General features: G+C 38.7%; 1 protein-coding gene and 1 long non-coding RNA gene across 3 annotated transcripts in view; one reads left to right on the forward strand and one right to left on the reverse strand.

Moving 5' to 3' along the window:
• Window positions 1-2714: 2714 nt before the first annotated feature.
• On the reverse strand, window positions 2715-12201 carry LOC140594227 (uncharacterized). Its single transcript, XR_011994913.1, has 2 exons — window positions 11650-12201; window positions 2715-4030 (listed from the first exon to the last, which is right to left on the reverse strand). It is a non-coding gene; the product is annotated as an uncharacterized lncRNA (long non-coding RNA).
• The window catches only part of METAP2 (methionyl aminopeptidase 2), a 36144-nt gene continuing 22206 nt past the window's right edge, over window positions 11834-25771 (forward strand). Inside the window, exons 1-3 of one of the 2 annotated variants that reach the window (XM_026013020.2) lie at window positions 11834-12517; window positions 14318-14425; window positions 22671-22736. In XM_026013020.2, the coding sequence (XP_025868805.1) occupies window positions 12367-12517; window positions 14318-14425; window positions 22671-22736 (325 nt within the window). In that variant the 5' untranslated portion in view covers window positions 11834-12366. The remainder of the gene's footprint in view (window positions 12518-14317; window positions 14426-22670; window positions 22737-25771) is intronic. The other variant, XM_026013021.2, reaches the window with a different exon arrangement.

Consider the following 25771-nt stretch of genomic DNA (forward strand, 5'->3'; position numbering starts at 1 on the left):
GAAAGAAGTGAAACCTGCCATAGTCTAAGAGCCGTAAGTCTGAGAGAGTGCCTTTCTGGGGAGGGATCCTGAGAACTAGTACTCTTTTTTTTTTTATGTTGTTATTGTTGTTGTTTTTAAGAGTTGAAAGAGTTCTTGCCTGTGCAGCAGCTGAGTTGAAGGCTTTTCTCCACCCTAATAAAGGTTATATAATTCTATTATCTCTACTGCTAGAAAAATCAACTATGAAAAGTTAAGGATGATAACTTCCATGCTATGCTGTATCATTCCCTTATTTAATTATTATCAGCTAATGTGCATTACAGAAACACAAATTGTGGCAAAACAGACTACAGTTGACCCTTGAACTATATGAGTTTGAGCTACACGGGTCTACTTATATGCACATTTTTTACAGTACTGTAAATGTATTTTCCCTTTTTTGTGATTTTCTTAATAATATTTTCTTTTCTCCAGCTTACTTTATTATAAGAATACAGGATATTATACATATTATAAGAATACAGGATATTATAATAAGTGTTAATTGATTGTTTATGTTATTGGTAAAGCTCAGATAAACAGTAGGCTATTAGTTAAATTTTGAGGAGTCAAAGGTTATTTGTAGATTTTCAGCTGTGTAGGCGGTCAGCACCCCAACCCCAGCATTGCTCAAGGGTAAACTGATATGTTTCCTTAAGAGGAGAAAAAACACCTTAAACAAGTAAATGTATACAGCGTTTCAAATCAGGTCATTATTATCTTGAAACATAGGGATTTCCTCCCTGAGGAAATCAGGGAGGTAGTATTGCAAGAAGAAGGAAATAAAAAGATGATCCTGAGAACATCAACAAACTGTAAACAGTTCTAGCCTAGACGCACAAGGAAAGGAAGGTTGGAAGTCTCAAAAATCAAGCATTAAGAGTACCCCAGACCCTTCAAAAAAGTAGAGGAGAAAAACCTTCCCAACTCCATATATGAGGCCTGCATTACCTTGACACAAAAACCAATGGCATTATAAAAAGCAAACCACAGATACAGACTCTTATGAATATAGACTCAAAAATCCTCAATAAAAATACTAACAAATCAAATCCAGCAGCATATAAAAAGGAATAGACACTATGGTCAAGTGGGATTTATCTCAGAATGAAAGGTAGCTTTAACATCCAAAACTCAATCAATGTAACAACCATATAAATAAAGGACAAAAAATAAATAAATAACAAGAAACCACATGATCATATTTATAGACACACAAAAAGTATTTGGCTAAATCCAACACCCTTTTATGACAAAAAATATTCAACAAACTAGAAATGGAAGGGAACTTCCTCAACCTCATAAAAGATATCTACAAAAAAAAACCCCACAGTTAACATAATATTTAATAATGAAAGGCTGAAAGCTTTCCCCTAAAATCTGGAACAAGATAAAAAAGGTATCCTCTCTTACCACTTCTATTCAATATTGTATTGGAAGTTCATGCAATGACAGTTAGGCAAAAAAGAAGGGAGGACCATCCCATTTGCAAAGGAAAATTATTTGCACATGACATGATCTTATATATAGAAAATCCTAAGGAATCCACAAAAAAAATCTATACAGATAATAGATTCATCAAGGCTGCAAGATTTAAGATCAATATAGAAAATTCAGTTATATTTCCATGTAATTGTAACAAAAAACCTGAAAGTAAAATTAGGAAAATCCCACTTACAATAGTATTAAAAAGAATAAAATACTTAAGAATAAATTAAGGAAGTTCAAGACTTGTACACTGATGGGACACCTGGGTGGCTCAGTGGTTGAGCATCTGCCTTTGGCTCAAGGCATGATCCCAGATTCCCAGGATTGAGTCCCATGTCAGGCTCCTTGCATGGAGCCTGCTTCTCCCTCTGCCTGTGTCTCTGCTTCTCGGTGTCCCTCCCTCATGAATAAATAAATAAAATCTTAAAAAAAAAAGACTTGTATACTGAAAACTATAAAATATTGTTGGAAAAAACTGGAGACCTAACTAAATGAAAAGATATTCTGTATTGATGCATTGGAAGACTTAATACTGTTAATATGGCAATATTCCCCAGATGATCGATAGATTCAGTGCAATCTCTGTCAAGGTTCCAATGATCCTTTTCACAGAAATGAATATGCTAATGCTTCTTTCTCTCTTTTTTTAAAAAAAGATTTATTTATTTAAGAAAGAGGGAGAGAGAGAGACCACAAGCAGGGTGGAGGAAAGTAAGAAGTAGGCTCCTTGCTGAGCAGGGAGCCTGATGCGGGACTCAATCCCAGGACCTTGAGATGATAACCTGAGCTGAAGGCAGACACTTAACCAATTGAGCCACTCAGGTACCACCTATGCTAACATTTCTAAAATTCATATAGGAATTCAAGAATATAGAATGGTCAAAATAATCTTAAAAAAAGAACAAAGTTGGAGGACTCACATCTCCTAATTTCAAAACTTACAAAAGCTACAGTAATCAAAAGTGGTACTTGCATGAGTATAGATATATAGATCAATGAATTAGAATTGAGTCTAGAAATGAACCCTTATGGGATGCCTGGATGGCTCAGTGGTTGAGCATCTACCTTCAGCTTGGGTTGTGATCCCAGGGTCCTGGGATTAAGTACTGCATCAGGCTCCCCCCGGGGAGCCTGCTTCTCCCTTTGCCTATGTCTCTGTCTCTCTGTATTTCTCATGAATAAATAAATAAAACTAAAGCAAAAAATAGAAACAAAACCTTATATTTATGGTTAATTAATTTTTGACAAAGGTGCCACAACAATTCAATGAAAGAAAAAACAGTTTTTTCAATACATAATGAGACGACTGGATATCTACATGCAAAAGAATGAAATCAGACCTCTATACCACACTGAATACAAAAAATCAATTCAAAACGGATCACAGAATGGGAAAAATATTCACAAATCATATATGTAATAAGGGTCTAGTACCCAGAATATATAAAGAACTTAAATTCAACAATAAAAAAGATAAAAGATGACGGACTCAATTTACAAATGGAGGAAAGTTTTGGATAGACAGTTCCTCAAAGAATATATGCAAATTACCAATAACACATGAAAAGATGCTCAATATTTTAAGTAATTAACTGCCAATCGAAAACAAAACGCGATAGCACTTTACACCTATTAGGATGGCTATAATTAAACAAAGACAATAATAAAGTTGGCAAGGATATGGAGAAATTAGAAATCTCATATACTGCAGGTAGGACTGTATAATGGCACAGGTTTTTTGTTTGTTTGATTTTTTGCGCAGCTGTTTTTGAAAACAGTCTAGTAGTTCACTGAAACGTTAAACATAGAGTTATCCCATAAGACTCAGCAATTGTATTCCTAGATATATATCCAAGAGAAATGAAAACACATACATCCATATCAAAACTTGTAATGTTCATAGTAGTATTATTTATAATAGCAAAAAAATAGAAACAACCCAAAGGTCTATCAATTGATGTATGAAAAATATTCTATAATTAGATAGTGGTGATTATACAGTTGTAATATACTAAAAACCTAAAAATGGTGAATTTTATGATATTTAAATTTACCACTTTTTAAAAAAGGAGTACCCAAGAGCTTCAGTCAGTTCCAGCTTCTACCCATAACCTAGAGATGTCAGATTCCAAAGATCAAAAATATCCAAATGCCTTTAAAAGTACCAACCTCTTGTCTCACCAGCTTCTGCAATTTTCAGACCCAAAGAATTCTAGAGATCTGTTGGTTCTGACTCCAAAAATAACCTTATACAAGAGTTCCATCCAGAACTTCAAGACCAGCTGATTCCATTCATGTCTTTTATCTCAGTCATCCTCAGTCACTGGGAATGTCAGCTTGGAATTTCTAGATTAAGAAAGCCAACTGAGGGATCCCTGGGTGGCGCAGTGGTTTGGCGCCTGCCTTTGGCCCAGGGCACAATCCTGGAGATCCAGGATCGAATCCCACGTCGGGCTCCCGGTGCATGGAGCCTGCTTCTCCCTCTGCCTGTGTCTCTGCCTCTCTCTCTCTCACTGTGTGCCTATCATAAATAAATAAAAATTAAAAAAAAAAAAAGAAAGCCAACTGAGCACCAATTCCTCTATATTTTGGAATACCCATGAGACATTTAAGGAAAATGTGCAACATGGAAGTGAAAGATTATAATAAAGAATTCTACTTTCAATCATGATGTAGTAACTAAAACTGACACAAGACTTCCCACCATAAACAATGATCAAACTGGACAAAATAAATAACTGTTTTTAGATATTGATCAATAGGGAACATATAACTGTTAATCCTAACCAAAGAAAAACAAATGAAGAAGCTTCATGATTACAATGGCTTTTTGCCTGGGGGTACTTTCCACTGGGCAAGGCCAAATTAAACATGGTGGTCTATCTGAACTGAGGAGGTAGATGGAGATCAGATATCAATGAGAAGGAAGCTACACAGGGAGGTCTGCACAGGAAATGACTCCACAAGACAAAGAACAACTATTAGGAACAGAACAACCATGGAGAAGCTATGGGCTGAACAATGATCAGAAGTTGGACAGGGGATGCCTGGGTAGCTCAGTGGTTGAGCATCTGCCCTTGGGCTCAGGGTGTGATCCTGGGGTCCCAGGATGGAGTCCCGCCTAAGGCTCCCTGCAGGGAGCCTGCTTTTCCCTCTGCCTATGTCTGCCCCTCACTCTGTGTCTCTCATGAATAAATAAAATCTTTAAAAAAAAAAAGTTAAACAATAATGTGAGATGTTGGTATTCCAAACAACAACAGTGGAAAGATCTAATTAACTACTTCAGAAATTTAGTAGGTATCCCAGAAAGGCCAGTTTTTATGAACAGGGTTAATCTAGCAATACAGTGACACTATTCAATAGAAATATAATGATGGAAGTGTTATTTAAAATTTCCTAGTAACCTCTTAGAAAAAAAAGTAAAAATAGACAATATTAATAAAATATCTTATTTTACCCAATATATCCAAAAGGTTATCATTTCAACATGTAATCAACATGGGAGATTATTTTTTTTCAACAGAGATTTTTTTTTAAAAAGATTTTATTTTTTAAGTAATCTCTATACCCAATGTGGGACTTGAATGCACAACCTCAAGATCAAGAGTTACATTCTATACCAATTGAGCCAGCCAGGCACCCCATGAACATGGAAGATTATTAATTAAAAAGAGATAGTTTACAGTCTCTTTTTCATAACTAAGTCTTTGAAATTCAGTGTTCATTTTACACTTAACACACACTTTGATTTGGACTAGTCACATTTCAATTATTTAATAGCCATACATGATTAGTGGATTTCATATTAAAGAGTGGTACCCTAGAGTAAGTGTACTATAGCTCTATGTAAAAAACAAACAAAAAAAAACTTAAAAGAAACCTTGAAATCACATTGAGATGCAAGTAAATTTTTTAAAGATTTTATTTATTTATTCATGAGAGACAGAGAGAGAGAGAGAGAGAGAGAGAGAGAGAGGGAGAGAGGCAGAGACATAGGCAGAAGGAGAAGCAGGCTCCATGCAGGAAGCCTGATGCGGGATTCCATCCCCGGTCTCCAGGATCACAGCCTGGGTTGAAGGCGGCTAAACCACTGAGCCACCTGGGCTACCCATAAAGGTTTTTTTTTTTTTTTTTTTAAGATTTTATTTATTTATTTGAGAGACAGCTAGAGAGCGAGTCACCCAGGCACTCTGAGATGTAAGTAAGTTAACCATTTTAACAATATTCAATTCTCTATTATGAAAGAGAACAAAGGTCACTCAAAGTAGTATCTGTAGTATCCAGCATAACACATTATTAGACATGAGAATTAGTAAATGTGACTCTTAACCAGGAGAAAAAGTTGTAACCTCAGAAATGAGAGAGATTAGGGGCACCTAGATGGCTCAGTCAGTTAAACATTTGGCTTTGCCTCAGGTCATGAGCCCAAGGACCTAGGATGGAACCCCACTTAGGCTCCCTGCTCAGTGGGGAGCCTGCTTCTTCCTCTCCCTCTGCAGTTCCCCCTGATTGTGTGTGCTTGCTCTCTCTATCAAATAAATAAATAAAATCTTTTAAAAAATGAGAGAGAGAATGAAAATAGGGGATAAGAACTTTAAAGCAGCTATTATAAAAAAAATAATAAAAAAATAAAGCAGCTATTATGTTTAAAAATTTAAAGGAAAACATAAATGTAATAAGACAACACATCCTTTTTTAAAGATTTTATTTATTTATTCATGAGAGACACAGAGAGAGAGAGAGGCAGAGGGAGAAGCAGGCTCCATGCAAGGAGCCCCATGTGGGACTCGAACCCGGGAATCCGGGATCATGCCCTGAGCCAAAGGCAGGTACTAAACTGCTGAGCCACCCAGGCATCCCAGAAATAGAAAATCTTAATATAGAAATGGACACTTTAAAAAAGGAAAACGGAAATTCTAGAACTGAAAAATATAGTATCTGAAATGAAAAATTAACTGGATAGATTTGACAGGAATTAGACGCTATAAAATAAATGATAAGTGACCTTGAGAGCAAAGCAATTGAAGCCATCCAAACTGAAGCAAAAGAGAAAAAGATAAAAACAAAAAACAAAACCAAAGTCAACCAAACTTCAGTAATTATAAGACAATATCAAGTTGTCTGATTCAGTGTCTGGTGAGGTCCAGCTGCCTGGTTCATAGATGCCTGTGTCCTCATATGTGGAAGGGGTAAAGGGTCTCTTTGAAGCCTGTTTTATAAGAACACTAATCCTAATCATAAAGGTTCTCTTCTGATGATCTAATCACCTCTCAGAAGCTCCACCTCCAAATACCATCACATTGGGCCTATTTTTCAACATATGAATTTTGGAGAGACACATTCAATCAATGGCATCATATAAACAAATATGTGGGGTCCTCCATAATTTTTCAAGTGTGAAAGTTTCCTGAGGAGACCAAAAGCACCTATCTTTCTCCATATTACAACCTCATTCATAATACATTACTAGTTCAACTCTGCACCACATTCACAGGATACTCCCAGTTCTACTCAGCCTACCCTGATCTTTAACACCAAAATAACCCTCACCTTTTTTTTTTTTTTAAGTAGGCTCCATGAGGGGCTTGAATTCACGACCCCGAGATCAAGACCTGGGTTGAGATCAAGAATAGGATGTTTAACCAACTAAGCCAACCAGGAAAGATGGGAAGAGGGAACCTATGAATGGTACTGTTGTTTGTCCTCCAGTATTTCATGTAGTTCTTATCTTTCTTTTATGAACTCTTAATATTGATTCCTATGTGTATTTGACTAATAAACACTTGAAACTTCCATGTCGGTAATGATACTCCTGACATCTTGGCCATAGGATATGCCATGTTTATATGCAACCATATAAACCTTTTCCAAAGTCCAGCCTAAATGTAGTTCTTATCTTTCTTTTATGAACTCTTAATATTGATTCCTATGTGTATTTGACTAATAAACACTTGAAACTTCCATGTCGGTAATGATACTCCTGACATCTTGGCCATAGGATATGCCATGTTTATATGCAACCATATAAACCTTTTCCAAAGTCCAGCCTAAATGTAGTTCTTATCTTTCTTTTATGAACTCTTAATATTGATTCCTATGTGTATTTGACTAATAAACACTTGAAACTTCCATGTCGGTAATGATACTCCTGACATCTTGGCCATAGGATATGCCATGTTTATATGTAACCATATAAACCTTTTCCAAAGTCCAGCCTAAATGTAGTTCTTATCTTTCTTTTATGAACTCTTAATATTGATTCCTATGTGTATTTGACTAATAAACACTTGAAACTTCCATGTCGGTAATGATACTCCTGACATCTTGGCCATAGGATATGCCATGTTTATATGCAACCATATAAACCTTTCCCAAAGTCCAGCCTAAATACATACATGCTACACAGAGATTATGGGGAAGATAAAGAAGTTCTATTATTAAGTATCTATTGCCCAGTTACAAAAAGAACAAAGTGTAAAATAAAAAGTAACTTAGGATATTGTTGGACAGAACTAAAATAGGGAAAGGTTTATAGAAAAGCATGTGGCAAAAGAGCCAATTTAGGGGTGCATGGGTAGCCCAGTTCATTAAGCATCTGACTCTTGATTTTGGCTCAGGTTGTGCTCTCAGGGTTGTGAGATGGAGCCCCACACTGGGCTCTCTGCACTGGAGCCTACTTAAGATTCTCTCTTTCCCTCTCCTTCTGCCACTCCCCCTGCCTCTGTCTCCTTCTTTAGAAAAAAAAAAAAAAAAAAAAAAAAACAGCCACACTTAATTTCAAGAAAGGTCCTGTTCAAGAGAACAAAAGAGGGGAGTACTGCAAGGGTCACTGATAAAATAGGTTTGGGATAAGGGATCCTTTGCTTCTTGAGCTGGTGTTCAAGACTGTGCATCCCAACCTCTTGTGAGGATCCCTTTTTGGTGCAAACAAAATTTCTCTCACTAAAGTTACCAGTAGCCTCCTGAGGCTAAAATCAATGGCCTAGTTTGAGGCTTCATACTACTCAATCTTTCTTCAGCAGCTAATAGAGCTGATCAAACTTTTGTTCTGTAAAACTTCTATCTCTCAGGCAACCCCGGGTGGCTCAGCGGTTTAGCACCGCCTTCAGCCCAGGGCCTGATCCTGGAGACCCAGGATTGAGTCCCATATCGGGCTCCCTATACGGAGCCTCCTTGCCCCCTCTGCCTGTGTCCCTGCCTCTCTCTCTCTCTCTACGAATAAATTAATAAAATCTTGAAAAAAACCAAACTTTTATCTCTCCATACTTCCATCTGATTATTCTCTAAAGCATTTTCTCTGTCTTGCCCAAAACTATCCTTTGCAGTTTTCTTTCTTTTTTTATTTTTTATTTATTTATTCATAGAGATGCAGAGAGAGAGAGAGAGAGAGAGAGAGAGAGAGGCAGAGACACAGGCAGAGGGAGAAGCAGGCTCCATGCAGAGAGCCTGAAGTGGGACTCAATCCAGGGTCTCCAGATCACACCCTGGGCTGCAAGCGGTGCTAAACTGCTGCACCACCGGGGCTGCCCTCCTTTGCAGTTTTCTTTTTTTTTTTAATAAATTAATTTTTTATTGGTGTTCAATTTACCAACATACAGAATAACACCCAGTGCTTATCCCGTCAAGTGTCCCCCTCAGTGCCCGTCACCCATTCACCCCCACCCCCCGCCCTCCTACCCTTTGCAGTTTTCTTAATGGAATTTCCTACTCCCGTTGTAAACAAAACCCCCAAACATTAGTGTCCTTTTCTCTCCTCTCTGAACTACTGCATTCACAGCCTTCTACCATACCCAACCCCTAATAACTCACATGTCTATATCTCTGGATCCATATTTCTAACTGACTACTAGATATCTTTGCCTGGATGCCCTGCAGGCATCTCAAACTTAAAATGCCCAAAGCTTATCTTCCTTTCCAACTCCTACAAAGCCTACTCCTCCTCCTTTATTCTCTATCTCAGGGAGTGGTACCATTAACCACCCTGGAACCCAAGCCAGAAACCTGGATGTCATCCTCAGCTCCTACCTCTCCACATTTAATGGACCATCAAGTTCTCTTAATTCTGTTAAAAATGTTTCTGCAATTCAACCTCTCTCTGTAGCCTCCCAACAGCCTTAGTTTGCTAGAAAAAATATTCTTGTCTATGCTGGTATTGAATTATACTTTTTTACTTAGATTCTTAGTTCTCTTAAATTCTTAGGTTTTCAACATTTGTCATTCCTTTGTCCTATTCAACTTCCTCTTGTAGAGAAAACCAAATGAAGAAAATGATGAAAACAAGGAGTGTCATGGGTTATTATTTTAAGTATTTACTTAGTTACCTCAAACTCTGGAGTATCCTGGAAAAACAGTCATCCAGTAAATATCCATTACCATACTGTTAAGATACGTATTGTTTTTATACTACTGCCTTAAAATTTTATCTTCTTGCCTCTTTCAATAAAGAAGGGATGGGCGCCTGGGTGGCTCAGCGGGTCAAGTATCTGCCTTCAGCTCAGGTCATGATCACAGGATCCTGGGATTGAGCCCCATATTGGGCTGGAGGGCCTGCTTCTGCCTCTCCCTCTGCCATTTCCTTTGCTTGTGTTCTCTAACTCTCTCTCTCTCTCTCTGTCAAATAAATAAATAAAAATCTAAAAAAAAAGAAAGAAAGAAAAGGTAAGTAGAATACAATCCCTTGGGCAGCCCTGGTGGCTCAGCAGTTTAGCGCCGCTTTCAGTCCAGGGCCTGTTTCTGGAGACCTGGGATCAAGTCCTGTGTCAGGCTCCCTGCATGGAGCCTGCTTCTCCCTCTGCCTGTGTCTCTGCCTCTCTCTGTGTCTCTCATGAATAAATAAAACCTTAAAAAAAAAAAAAATACAATCCCTTTCAACAAAGAAGTTGTATTTTATCATTGCATTTTAGTTTTTTTTACTGAATAAATTTTATCTTGACACTGATAATTCTATAGATCAACTTATGCCTCCAGCACTCCTTTGTGAAAATTCATTTATCGATCCTACTGTTCTGTTTCTGTCCTCCAGGACCCTGTGTCTCCTGTACTGGGTCCGAGGTAGTAGTCATAGTCCAAGTGTTCCTAGAATTTAGGGAGGAACTGGGAAGATTTAAAACAAACTTTAAAGGCATTTTTGATGTGGCAGATCTTACTTAAAGGATGTTGAAAAGCTTCTGACAGTGAGTTAGCACCTCAGAAGGGTGAAAATTTTTTATTTCTCCTGAACTTAAGTCACATTCTTGCCTCTAGTCTGAGGATCTTTTGGACTCTTAAATTTCTCAGCTTTGTGATACACTAGTTTGGAATAGAAAATAATAAATGGCTTAAGGAAAGTACTAGCACCTAGTTTTATTCATATTTATTTACATGTCTACCTTATTGAATGCTACTTTCTTGAGGGTATAGATTTGTGGCATTCACTGCTTTTTTTTAAAGATTTTATTTGTCTATTCATGAAAGACACAGAGGGAGAGAGGCAGAGACACAGGCAGAGGGAGAAGCAGGCTCCATGCAGGGAGCCCGATGTGGGACTCAATCCCAAGACCCCGGGATCAGGACCTGGGCTGAAGGTGGCGCTAAACCGCCGAGCCACCCACGAATCCCGGCATTCACTTTTTTAAATCTTCCATTATGAAAAATTACTTCTAGTCTACAATCAATAAATATTTACTGACTTGAAATTCCAGTTGGGAAGGCAGAGTACAGGATTATTAAACTTTTGGTGCCTGATGGCCTGGGTTTAGATGCTGACTCTCCCATTCACTTGCTGTATGATCTGATGCAAGTTGACAAAACTAATTCCCTCGAACTCAAAAGCGGATGAAATGGCATAATAAAGGGCTTGGAGCTCTTGAAGTGCTGTTTAAACAATGATTATTTCCTGAGCTCAGAGTATGCTCTAGGGTGCTGGCGATAAGAGTACAAAACACGCAGGGTTCCCTTCTTTACGGAGCTCGAGGTAGTTGGGAAGATAGAAAACAATTTATCAAACAAATAGATTATAACAAACTGCCACGGAAAAGGGTTAAGAATTCAACAAGGGGTTGTAAAAGCAGAGCCTGATTTAGATTGTGGAGTGAGGGGTCTCGGAGGGAGTGGCATTTAAGCGGAAATCTGGAAGGATGCGGAGATGCCCTATTTCCTCACCTCTTTCTCCTTCCTCAACTCTCTGTGGAGTCCGGCGTCCATCTCTACCTGAGTAGCTTCGCTAAAGCCACCAACAACGGATGTTTTTCAGTCATCCGACTCGACCTCCCCCCCCCCCCCCACGACCCCCGCAGCTCTCTGCAGTTAATCCATCGCTCCCCTCGCCTTCTCTAACGATAAACCCGTCCATCTCTTCCTGCCTCTTCGAGGCTCCTTTGCAGGTTCATCTCCTTAAGGGCCCGGACAGCCTTGCCGCGAGCTCTAAAGAAAAAAACAAACGCAATCCTTTTGAGTCATAAAAAAGGAGTGTGTACAAGCGAACACATTTGGAGGCCCTCTCCTCGCTTCCGGGACGCTTCTCGATACCACGAACTTTGGTTTCAGCAGAGACGCCCTTCTCTCTCCTGCGGGCTGGGCCTGTCCACAGGGCAAGAACAGTCACTCAACTTGCCCCAACGCGGGGCACATTTGCCCAAGGAACGCCCAACGCGCCGGGCGAAAGAGGAGTTCAGGGCAGCACCAACCGCGCTGCGCTCCAGCCGAAAGGACCCCAGCGCCCTTTCGCGCGCGACCCGCGCGCTAGAGTCCTCCGACATCCCAGCATTCCCTGCGCCCCTACCATCGAGAGCGGCTTCCGGTGTCGCTGGTGTAGGTGGGTGAAGAAGGAGCGGGCCCTAGCCGCTCGGTCTCACTCGCGCGCGCGCTCTCTCAGGCAACATGGCGGGCGTGGAGGAGGCAGCGTCCTCCGGGAGCCACCTGAATGGCGACCTGGATCCGGACGACAGAGAAGAGGGAGCTGCCTCTACGGCTGAGGAAGCAGCCAAGAAAAAAAGACGGAAGAAGAAGAAGAGTAAAGGGGCTGCCACAGGTAAAGGGAGTTGTATGTGTTCCCAGTCCCCTTTAGGGATGGCCGAACGGCTCGGCCCAGGCCCTGCTGGAGTGACAGAAACAGGGGCCTCGGAACACCGCCTGGAATGAATCCCAGGACAGGGTGTGTGTCAGAACGGGCTACGGATCCCCAGGGTCGGGGAGAGGCTGCTTCTCTTCCTGTGGGACGGGGGAGCTGTTGAGGGTGGGGTGGGGTGAGAAGGGTGCCTCAGCCATATCGTGAGGTAGTCGCGGGGCCGCCGGGCCTCAGCCCTTGGAAGTGCCAGAACTCAGGCCGCCGCACAGGTCGTGCAACGGACTCGAAGCCGCGCACAGGGACTGAGCCCCGTCACTCTCCCCGCCGTCCGCCCTCCTCAGAAACCTGGTTCTGACCCACACTGTCGCCTCTTGGCTGGAGGAACCTGGAGCGTATTTCCAAGGACGGGGATGGAGTGGGCGAGTCTTAGTGCCTTGACCGCACTCCTCCTCCCCCCTCCCCCTTCCCGGTTTACAGAGGGATTTTTGTTGCCGGCTGCACTTTTGAGATGTGTGTCTATGTGTGTATGCCCACGCGGTCACGTCACTGAGTAGTAATGCAGAATGTGTGGTCGTGCTTCCAATCTTCACCTGCCTAAACCCAGGGCATCGTCAAGCTTCAGGGCTTTTAGGCCTGAATTATGATGCCATTTGCAGGCAGTTCGGATAGAATATTCTGTAGATGGGAATGGAACTTCTCTAAATCCACTGGTAAGGCAAGGAAAACAGCTGAAAGTTTATACTTGGATTACATTATGAGTTAGGACCTTAAATATTTTGAGAAGTCAGTGTTCGTGGTCCTTCGTTTTAGGAAAAACAATGTTTGTACCTGTTTTTAAAATAAGCCACACAGAGATTGAGAGACAATTGGAGAGAGGCCGTAAGTGATGAAGATGAAGTTGACAGGGGTTGGAAGTCTCTATCTTTCTGAAATTGTGATTAAGTGGGAATTGGAAAGGGAAAGTTGTGGGTGCTGGACTCTTGCAGAGACCATTTAATCCCAGGACATAGTCTGGTGGCTGTTCTTGGCTTTCCGTGAAATACAGGCACTTCCGTTTGTCCATTCAGGTCCCGTGATATATTATTAAACAGTTGTAGCTCTCAATATGAATCCTCTACAGTAGCCAGAATATCACTTCAGTATATGCTAACTGGTAATACTATCTCTTTCTACACACACCTATTGCTACTACAGCTAGATTGTATTCACTTGGGGGGGGGGGGCAATGGGGGGGTTGGGTTGGTCTTGTGCTTAGCTGTTTAGTAATTTTGTTTTTTAGTAATGGAAATATCTTTTCTTATTTATTTTGATTTTACCCAGCCTAGCTTGACGACATATTTTTCGTGAAGACTTGAAGTTCCCAGTGTCCATAGAAATCCTCCTCTTCCTAAGAACTTCCAAAGAACTTACCTATTTTAAGTACCTGTTTCGTTAGTAAGCCATTTGTTATAGTAGTCTAATTGTTAAATACTTTAAAAAGTTAACAACTTACAGATAGGGACAAACTCACAGTTTTGTTTATCCTTTGGTTGCTAGCACAGAGACAGTGTAATGGATATTTTGTTGAATGGACAATGCTACTTACAAGTGAAAGATTTTTCTTTGTCGTTACATAAATTCTATTATGTTCCCAATAATGTTTCTGGTTTTGTTTCTCAAGTACTTATCAGGTAGGAAAGGACTTCTATGTTCTCCAGAATCCTTAAAACATATTCTAGTTGGAAAGTACCTTTATTAGATTTAATTTATGTTATATTTGATCAGCAGGGCAACAAGAACCTGATAAAGAATCAGGAGCCTCAGTTGATGATGTAGCAAGACAATTGGAAAGACAAGCCTTAGAAGAGAAAGAGAGAGATGATGACGATGAAGGTAAATGGTAAATTTGATTTTTGTGGTTGGAAAAGCAAGAAGATATGACATCTTTAAACAAAACTACTTAATTTGTGCATAAAGTTTGTGATTATCTGATGTTTTACTTAATTGACATTAAAGCCTCAATAGCACAGATAAAAAGGAAAAGGTATTTACTAGCAATTCTTAAAAAGTTGGATAGGTGGAATGGCTGTTCAAATAACACGTCTTAAGTTTTTAAAAATGTACTTGGTAAAATGCCAAATAGGAGGTATTAAGATGAAATTGAAGGATTATGGGGGTGGGGGGTGCCTGGATGGCTTCTTTGTCTAAGTGTCTGCCTTAGGCTCCAGTCATGATCCCAAAGTCCTGGGATCAAGCCCCATCTAGGGTTCCCTCCTCAGTGGGGAGCCTGCTTCTTTCTCTCTCTTCCTGCTTCTGCTCTCTCACTCTTGCTCTCCCTAAAATAAATAAATAAAATCTTAAAAAAAAAAAAGAAATTAAAGGACTGTTTATTTAACTAACATTTATTGAACAACTAATACTTATTGTACTTGTGAAGACAATGATAGTCATTATGTCATTTGCTGAGAGTGACACACCTGATATGTGTAGAGTGGAACCAAAGTTTCAAATCCAGAACCTGATTTCAAGTTTGGTTCCTTTTACTCTATATGAAAGCTCCCTCTCTTTATTCTCAAGGAGTATATTGGAGTGCTGCTAAACTCGATTATAAATTCCCTGACCCTAGCTTCTTGTGGTCTGTTGGTCCTGTAAGATTTCTTTAAAGATAGTAATTTTTGGAATTCTAGAAATTGGTGCTATCAGTAAGACAGTGGAGGGAATATTTGCAAATTATTCTATAGCCTCTTTCGGTAGAAGGGGAGATGGGGCTTTGTCATTCTGAATTATCTACTATTACAGTTTACTGCTCTTCCTTTTTTTTTTTTTTTTTCAGTTTACTGCTCTTCCTTAAGCACTGCCAGCTTGGGCTTGTGCCTTCCAATCCTTAGCAAAAGAATACCTGCTATACTTTAACTGTCACTTTAGGATAATGCATAAGCTCTCTACCTTCAAGGAGCTTATATAGTCAGAATTTGGTGGAAAAAGTGCTAAGGTTCAAGGGAATAGTTAGCTTTTCCTTAAGCAAACCTCTTGTCCATTTTATCTTGGTTTGTGCTTCAAATTATGAACATATTTTGAACTCTTAGCAAGAAAGGGACTTGTAAATTCAAGGTTATATAATAGATTACTGTAGGCCTACTGTGTAGAGTGTTACAGTATTAATCTTAAAATGCATTCCTTGTTCCATTGGTCCACTACAAAGTTGTATTAATCTCTTGCCATTGAAGAGAAAATTTTGCTTGTCAGATTGGAAATCGTCAATGTTTTAAAGATGATTTTTACGGGACGCCTGGGTGGCTCAGTGGTTGAGGATCCGCCTCTGCTCAATGCATGATCCCAGGGTCCTGGGATTGAGTCCCGCATCAGGCTCCCCATAGGGAGCCTGCTTCTCCCTCTGCATGTCTGTGCCTCTCTCTGTCTCTCTCATGAATAAATAAATAAAATCTTAAAAAAAATTAAAGATGATTTTAGGACTATTGGTTTTCTCCAAGTGAATTTCTCTAATTCACTTTAATAATCAGTGTCAATCAATACTGTTAATCTGTTGTGAGAGTTCTTTGAAAGGATGGAAAGTTAGTATTTCAGAATCTTTGTTCTGAAGGAAAAAACTGATGGTGGAGGTGGAGAGACAAAGCAAAGAGGGGAAAAGATATACCAGTATCTGCTATAAAGTTTTTTGAAATTTGGAGTTGGAAATCTGGGCTGAGTGCTGAAGGCAGGCTTGGAAGGAATGGAATTTGAATAAAAGCAAACAGAAGAGACCACTTTGGGGCAGGACAATGCTGAGAATGTATTCAAAGTGTAGGGAATAATGCAGATTGACCATATGATTTGTTGAAGGAGCCTTGGAGCATTTTTAAAAGAATGTTTTAGGGGTGCCTGGCTGGCTCAGTTTGTAGAGCATGTGATTCTTGATCTTGGAGTTGTGAGTTCAAGCCCTACGTTGGGCATAGAGTTTACTTAAAAAATAAAATGATTAAAAAAGGGAGAAGAATGTTATAAAAAATTAATTTCGTCTTCATATATATGCAGGGTTGTTAGAAGGGGAGGAAACATCTAGGAAAAGGTTTGGAGATCATTTTGGAAGGCACTTAACAGCCCAGGCATATGGTAATGATGATTTAAATTGATGGGGTAGGGTGCCTGAGTGGTTCAGTCTGTTGATTTCAGCTAAGGTCATGATCTCAGAGTCCTGAGATTGAGCCCTGAGTCAGGCTCCATGCTCAGTGTGGAGTCTTTTTGTTTCTCTCTACCCCCTCCCCCCCACCCCATATGTGTACATGCACTGTCTCTCAAATATCTTTAAATGGGTGAACATAAATGAGAATGGAAGGGAAGGGTTCAATGGAATAGTGATTGTGGAAGCAGAATTCAAAGGACTTAAATGACTTTCAGTAGGGGAAGAAGAAAAGAGAGGCATTCGACTCTAGAGGTTTTAGAGGTTTGAACTTGGGGGACAGAAAATTGGTGCTGGGGACGCCTGTGTGGCTCAGCGGTTGAGCGTCTGCCTTTGGCTCAGGGCATGATCCCGGTCCAGGGTCGAGTCCCACTTCAGGCATCCTGTGAGGGGTCTGCTTCTCTCTCTGTCTCTCATGAATAAATAAATAAAATCTTTTTTTTTTTTAAGATTTATTTATTTATTATTTATGATAGAGAGAGAGAGGCAGAGACAAAGGAGGAGGGAGAAGCAGGCTCCATGCTGGGAGCCCGACGCGGGACTCGATCCTGGGACTCCAGGATCGCGCCCTAGCCAAAGGCAGGCGCCAAACCGCTGAGCCACCCAGGGATTCCCCCCCTTTTTAAAAAATATTTATTTATTTATTTATTCATGATAGACATAGGGGGAAAGAGAGGCAGAGACACAGGCAGAGGGAGAAGCAGGCTCCATGCAGGGAGCCTGATGTGGGACTTGATCCCAGGACTCCAGGATCGTGCCCTGGGCCAAAGGCAGGCGCTAAACCGCTGAGCCACCCAGGGATCCCCAATAAAATCTTTAAAAAAAAAAATTGGTGCTGTTTACTGAAATGGTGAAGTAGGGAGAGAGAGTGGGTTAAGAGATATGGGGAGGTGGGTGTAGGCAAAGAAGAAGGTATTGAGTTAAATTTAGATGGGTTTAATTTGAAATTGGAGTATTGGTGTGAATAGTTAATCCTGTGGGCATTTGCCAGTGTGCTAGAAGTAATTCAATAAAGTTTTAAGTCACATTCATTTGTTAAGGCATAAATTCACCATTTTTAAAAAACAGACTTTATGTTTTGGAACAGTTTTACTTAGATTCACAGCAGAATTAAGCAGGAGGTACAGAGATTTCCCATATACCACACATGCATAGCTTTTCTTATTATCAGTATCCCCCACTGGAGTGGTACATTTGTGACAATAGATGAACCTACATAGATACGTCACTATTATGCAAAGTCCATACTTTTCATTAGGCTTACTTATGATATTGTACATTTTATATATTCACCGTTTATAAGTATATAGCTTGGTGAGTTGACAAATGTATGCATTTGGGTAACCACAACCAAGATATAGACCATTTTCATTTAACATTTCCATCTCCACCAAAAAGTTGCCTTTTACCATGTTGTAGTCCATTCTCTTGCTCCACATCCCAATCCCTCACAACTACTGATGCACTTTGTGTTACGTAGCTTGGTCTACAATATTATATAAGTGGAATTATTGTAGCTTGCAGCTTTTTTTGATTTTCCCTTAGCATGATACTTTTGAGAGTCATCCATTTGTTGCATATATATCAGTAATTGATTACATTTTATTGCTAAGTAGTATTCCAGATGTTTTTAACCACTTAATAGTTGATGGATATTCTGGTTGTTTCTAGTTTTTGTATTATGAATAAAGACAACATTTGCATAAAAGTCTTTGGGTGTAAGTTTTCATTTCTCCTGTGTGAATACCTAGGAGTAGGGTTGCTGGTCATATGGGAAGTGTATATTTAATCTTACAAGAAACTATCAAACTATTTTCCAGAATAGCTGTATCATTTTGCTCTCTTGTCAGCACTGGTTGAGAGTTCCAAGTCCTTTGTATCTCTGAAGCACTTGATATTCTTAATTTTTAATTAGTCTTTCTAACCGGTATGTCGTGGTATGTTATTGTGGTTTTAATTTGTATTTCCCTAATAATGACTGGTAGATATTGAACATCTTTTCATGTTTTTGCCTTTCATATATCTTTGGTGAAATGTTCATATCTTTTGTCCACTTTTCAGTTTGGTTATTTATTCTCATATTGAGTTGTAGAAGTTCTTTATATATTCTTCATACAAGTTTTTTTTTGTTTGTTTGTTTTTTAAGATTTTATTTATTTATTCATGAGAGACACAGAGATAGGCAGAGGGAGAAGCAGGCTTCCTGCAGGGAGCCTGATGCAAGACTCCATCTCAGGACTCCAGGATCACGACTAGAACCAAAGGCAGATGCTCAACCACTGAGCCATCCAGGCTCCTCTCTTCATAGAAGTTCTTTGGGGAAAAAAAAGATTTATTTATTTGAGAGAGCCAGCTTGTGCACGTGAGCAGCAGAAGCAGAAGCGGGAGGAGAGGAAGATAGAAAGGGAAAGGCAAACTCCCCACTAAGCAGGGGCTTGATTCCAGATCCTGGGGACTCAGGGATCAAGACCTCAGCCAAAGGCAGATGCTTAACCAGCTGAACCACTCAGGCACCCCTGTTTTTGATACAAGTTCTTTATCTGATATGTTTACTAATATTTTCTTTCATGCCGGTATTATTTGCAGCAGAAAAGATTTTAATTTTTATAGTCTCATTTATTTTATTTCTTCCTGGATTTTTTTTTTGTGTGTGTGTGTTTTATCCAAAAAGTTAAATAATTGTTGTCTGTAGGGTCATGATAATTTTTTTCTTATGTTCTCTTTAAGAAGTTTATATCCATTTAGAGTATATAGTTCAAGGTAAGAGTTGAGATTCCTTTTTTTCCTTGCATATAGATGCCCAATTTTCATTCAACAAACATTAATTGATTGGAACATAGGGCTAATACAGAAATAAATACGAACAGCCTCTGCCTGTTAAGAATATCCTGGGATGCTATGAAAGAAAGACATAAAAACATAATTGTGGCATGGTATAATGGATGGGAGCATAAGCGTATATAGTTTGGTATTTGGATCCACACTGTTACTGTCCTGATAAAAGAGTTTAATAAACAGTGACTATTATACTAAATACAGACCTTGATTGAGTATCAAAGGAAGAGCTTCATCATATCTCATTTTAAAGATGAAGAGACCGAGGTAGAGAGAGGCTAAATAATTTGCCCAAGATCACACAGCTTGCATGATTTTTAGTATGTTTTTAAAACTGGTTATACGCCTTTTTTTTTTTTTTTTTTTTAAGATTTTGAGAGTGAGAGACCACGTTCATATGCATAAGTGGGGGAGCAGAGTGAGTGGGAGAAATACATTCCCTGCTGAGCAGGGAGCCTGATGTGGGGCTCTCTCCCAGGACTCTGAGATAGTGACTTGAGCCAAGACAAATGCTTAACTGACTGAGCCACTCAGGCACCCCTAAAATTAGTTATACATCTTGAAGCATTTGTTTTAGGTTGAATCTAGTGTATGTAGCACTATGCTAAGCATTGTGTGTTCCTCCAGAGTAAAGACTACCTTGTTTTTCTCTCCCTGTTACCTAGCACTTAAGAACTCAGGAAACATTTACTGAATGAATGAAGGTTACTATTAAAATTGTAGTACAAGTTATGTGAATTAGATTGTAAGACACATGAGGAAATTGAAAGTTGTGTTTTCTAAAAAAATTTTCAGGTTATTTTTGTTGGACTTTTGAATCTAGAAGCCAATAATGAGTAAGTCAGCCATGTTTCCACGGTGTTCCATGTTTCTTATACCCAATTTTATAAGATTGAACATAGGAATTGCAATTTTGTGGGGTACCTGGCTGGCTCAGTTGATAGAATGTGCAACTCTGTGTATTGGGGTTGTGAGTTCAAGCCCCACATTGGGTTAGAGATTACTTAAAAATTAAAAAAAAAAAAAAACTTAAAGAAAAGAGGGAATGCTTGTAGCAACAAGGGGTTTAGCGTCTGACTCTTGTTTTTTGGCTCTGGTCATGATCTCAGGGTCATGAGATTGAGTCCCATCTTGGGCTCTGCTGAGTGTGGAGCCTCCTTAGGATTCTCTTTCTCTTTCTCTCTCTCTCTCACACAGAAGTAGAAAATAATAGAAATAAGTTGCAATTTTGTAAGTAAAAAATTATCATATTGGTAGTTTCCTATCACTCAGTCCATTAAAGTCCTATATCTTGTTATCTCCGTCTTTGCTAAACTACTGTTTCCTATTTCTCATTTAGGTGGAAAAAAAAACAGGATAAAATAAACTAAAAGAACATTCATTTGTTGAATAGAGTGAATATTTATCACACGCTTAGCCCTGTGCCTTAACTTAGGAAATGGTATATAATCTTTAAGGAGCTCACAGACAATTGAGGGTCATTGAAACCCCTAATCATTTTGCAAAAAAGAAAAAAGTTGCAATTTGGTCTGATAATTAGAAGAATATTGCAATGAAAAATTTATGTTTCCTGCTTATTGGTCTGGGAGTAAAAAAGGAGCTCTTTGAGAAGAAAATGTAAGCAGTCATTTGACATTATTTTATGGGTGTGGATTTCATGATCTACAATTATTGATACTAGCCATGAGTTACTGCCACTATGTGAAACATCTAAAAGAACACTATATGGTGAACATACTATTAAGCTGTCAACTTCCATTTGTCTGCCACAGCTTCCTATTCATCCTTATTTTATAGCAGTGTGATTTGTGGGTAGCTGGGAGTACTTCATGAATGTTCTAATTATTGAGCAGTATTTTTAGAAATTCAGACACTTCAGTCTATTTTTGATACCTTTATTGAAAACATTTTAAGTTACTGTTTATTTAATTTTAGCCATAATAGCATTCTTTATTTTTTCTCCAAGTTCAAGAGTATAGTATGGGCTTCATAAGATTGTTATAAAAATTGACAGACAGGGGCACTGGCGTGGCTCAGTTGGTTAAGTGTCTGACTTTGGTTCAAGACATGGTCTTGGGGTCCTGGAATCAAGCCACAAGTCTGGCTTCATGCTCAGAGGGGAGTTCATTTGTCCTTTGCCCTCTGCCCCTCCCCCTGCTTGTGCTCTCTCTGTCTCTCAAATAAAAGAATCTTAAAAAAAAAAATCTGGCAGGCAGATACTGTGTTTGTTTTTTGTTTTTAAGTAGGCTCCATGCCCAGCATGGAGCCCAACACAGGGCTTGAACACATGACCCTGAGATCAAGACCTGAGATCAAGAGTTGAACACTTAACTGATTGAATCACCCAGGTGCCCCTTTCTTGAAATAGTTCTCAATCCCCATTTTTGGGCATCAGGTTCTTTTGAGAATCTGAGAACTGTGAACCTAGTAAAAGTATATATACTTTCTGATTTTTGCATATAATTTGATCAGAAGGAGAACTCTTTTTCTCTAATAATAACTATGCAGGAAAAGATATTTTAAAATATGACATTGCAAATACTCCTACCTGGATTAGGAATTAGGTGACAAATTCTTGGTCTAGTTCTTTTCTTTTCTTTTCTTTTCTTTTTATTTTATTTTATTTTTTTAATTCTTGGTCTAGTTCTGCTGTTTACTGGTTGGGATTATCTTGGGCATGTCCCTTAAACATTCCTTGTTTTATCTCATAAAGTTGCTTTAAGGGTCATATGAAGTCATGAAATACAGGTCTTGAACCACAAAGCATATGTAAGCAAACTAGTATTATTTTAGGTGAAGTCACATGGTCATTATTATTAGTATTAAATTAACACTAGTTCTTCTTAGCTCTTGAAAAAGAGTGTTAATACAGTTTTTATTCTTAAGAATGTCTTATTCAACAATTATTTTATTAGAGTAAATTGAAGTCAAGTTTCCTTAGTGCTTTTGATTACAAAAATTCTGTTATATTAGCAATATTCAGAATTATTTTCTAAGAATATTGTGCCAGCTTCATTATGTGCTATTTAAGATGCTTTGTGTATGTGTACTTGTCTGCTTATCCTTGCCTTGTTCCTCTGCTTATGAAGTTTAAATAAATATATACTTTAAATGGTCTTTTCCTAGATGGAGATGGGGATGGAGATGGAGCAACTGGAAAGAAGAAGAAAAAGAAGAAGAAGAAGAGAGGACGTTAGTGTTTTAAGTTGATCTAACCTGACAAATTAAAAATGTGTATTAACCAGCAGGTTTGAAGAGTAGGTTTGAAGTTCCTTAAGATCCCATTGTATGTCAAGGAAATACATTTAGGCTTTATAGAGCTAGAATTTAGTGAAGCTCACAACTATTTTTTCATTTAACAATCCTTTTGGTATTTTCTTTACCTATTATTGAGTTAAGGGATGTTAATAATAAGTTGATTGCATTTTACTGCAGTTTAGGAATAAGTTGATAATTTAAAACTTGAATAACACAAATAACAATTCTGTCAGGGATGAGTAAAGTGGTACCACTGTACAGTAATAGGATAAACATCGTTTGCCAACTTTGAAGTTAAGAGATTCTTGATGAATATTTATTAAACTTTGTGCATGTGGTTAAATTTTATTAATAACATTGTACTGTTTTGTATTTACTTAAAATATGATCATGCTTGTGCTTTGTTTTTATAAATGGCAAACCAAGCCTCTTCAGGGACCTGAAATTCTATTAAGGAGACAGGGAGACTGTAAAGTATTAGAGAATAAAGGTTGGGTTGAGAATCAGAGCAAGTTCTAATTCTGGATGCCCTTTGGGTTATTAGGGACCACTGAGTATCTGGTTATACCTTCCTTTAAGTCTTTTAGGCTGAAATTTTATGAATCAGGATGTTGGGGGCTTTACTCATTTTTATCTCTAGGTTGGGAGAAGTTCTTAAATATTTTTTAAGAAAACTTTTGGCTCTATCAGCAATATTCCTGATGTTTCTCCAGATGAGGATGGGGGATAGCCTTCCTTCTATTCAGGCAACTACTTTTAGATTTTTCTTATCATAGGATGTCAGATATGTCCCTTACATAGTCCATATTTTTTTTTAAGACTTTATTTATTTATTTATGAGAGACAGAGAAAGAGAGAGGCAGAGACACAGGCAGAGGGAGAAGCAGGCTCCATGCAAGGAGCCTGACATGGGACTAGATCCCTGGTCTCCAGGATTACACCCTGGGCTGAAAGCGGGGCTGAACTGCTGGGCCACCGGGGCTGCCCGCATAGTCCATATTTAATGAACACAGGTTACCTGTGTTCTAGGAATCTTCCAGAGATTGTGATGTCCTATTCCTTCCATTCAAAAATTGTTAACAGTGTGCTTGTGAGACATGGTATTACCTGAGAATGGCTTCAGAGAACCATTTCTCCCAGTCTCTTAAATTACTCCCTGATGAAGATAGGTAAGCAGGGAGGAATGTTAAAGGGCTACTTCCTATTTGCCCTTGGTAGAATTCTTCCACTGACACATGTTTTAGTATGACGCCATCAGCTTTTATTGTGCCTCCTCTGAGGATGTTACTGAACTTGCTGTTCATTTTATTTCTTTATGAGTACTCTCGAGAGAATCTTTTGTCTGGTCTTGGTATCAAGAATAATTATATTTTTCCTGAATACCTAATGTGTTTATCTCATAAACATGACCCATGCAAATAAACTAGTTTTTTTGTTTTTTTGTTTGTTTTTTGGCTATTAGAGGGCTTAGAGCCAAATCTGTGGTTTTGTATTAGCAGTATTTCAGGTTCTATTTTATGTTTTTTCCATGTTTTTATTTTTCTCTAATTTATTGTCTCTATTTGTGTATTTTAAATACCTCATAGGCTATCATAAATCACTTCTGGAATAATCCAAATAATGTAATTATGGGCTATTTACTGCCCTCATTTTCCTCATCTATAAAGTGAGAGAGTTATAAATGATAGTTAATGATAGCTGCAGTACAGATTATTATTATTATAATTCTATATAGTTTTAGATAATAACTTGGACATAGTGCATTATAATTTTCAAAGGTTATCCAAGATTTCATCTGGTTCTTCATTTTGTAGATGAGGAAACTGAGGCTTGGCACATCAAGCCGTTTGTCCCAAGTCACAATTAATAAGTTGTTAAGGCTGAACTTCAACCCTCTTGTTTTGAGTACAAATTTTTTTGTCTAATGATCTTTTCGAGTCCTTAATAATTTATGGATAATATAAAAGGCATCTTTATCAGAATTGTAGATGAGATCAAGCTGAAGATAATGCGATACTACTTTGGTTGATAAAACTCAAGATTTCAAAAGATCAGGAAGACTGAGAAATAGGCTAGTATTAAGTTGAAATTTAATAGACATATATAAAGTTAATACAGGTGATAGGATCTAAGGATTTTGAGTGCTAGTGTGATATAAGACAAAAAGGAAGTCTTAACTAGCAGCTGTAGGATTTTTAGAATCATTATAGCTTTACAGTAATTTATACCTTATTTGGACTATTAATAGAAGTCCATTCTAATACCAACCTAAAAGAAACATTGACAAATTCTGGGTTGGCAAATAGGGGTGAGGGGGTTAAGAACCATATCCCTTCTTTTTTTTTTTTTTTTTAAGATTTTATTTATTCATGAGAGACAGAGAGAGAGAGAGAGGCAGAGACATAGGCAGAGGGAGAAGCAGGCTCATAGGGATCCCAATGCAGGACTCGATTCCCGGACCTGGGATCATGCCCTGTGCTGAAGGCAGATGCTGAACCTGTGAGCTACCCAGGTGTCCCCATTAAAGTGGTTTCGTTTCGTTTTCTTTTCTTTTTTCTTTTCTTTTCTTTTCCCTTCCCTTCCCTTCCCTTCCCTTCCCTTCCCTTCCCTTCCCTTCCCTTCCCTTCCCTTCCCTTCCCTTCCCTTCCCTTCCCTTCTTTTCTTTTCTTTTCTTTTCTTTCCATTTATTTATTCATGAGAGACACAGAAGAAGAGGCAGAGACACAGGCAGAGGGAGAAGCAGGCTCCCTACAGGGAGCTCGATGCGGGACTTGATCCCAAGACTCCAGGATCATGACCTGAGCCAAAGACAGACGCTCAACCACTGAGCCATCCAGGTGCCCCTTTAAAGTGGTTTCTTATAGAGAGAAAGGAGTCAGTAAATATGAGAAGTAAAATTCTTTCAACTGCAAAGAATGAAGCTAGAACTAACAGATGAAAGTAACAAGGAGGTATTGAATTAATGTAGG

Source organism: Vulpes vulpes, chromosome 10 (assembly GCF_048418805.1).
Source record: "Vulpes vulpes isolate BD-2025 chromosome 10, VulVul3, whole genome shotgun sequence".
Classification (NCBI taxonomy): Eukaryota; Metazoa; Chordata; class Mammalia; order Carnivora; family Canidae; genus Vulpes; species Vulpes vulpes.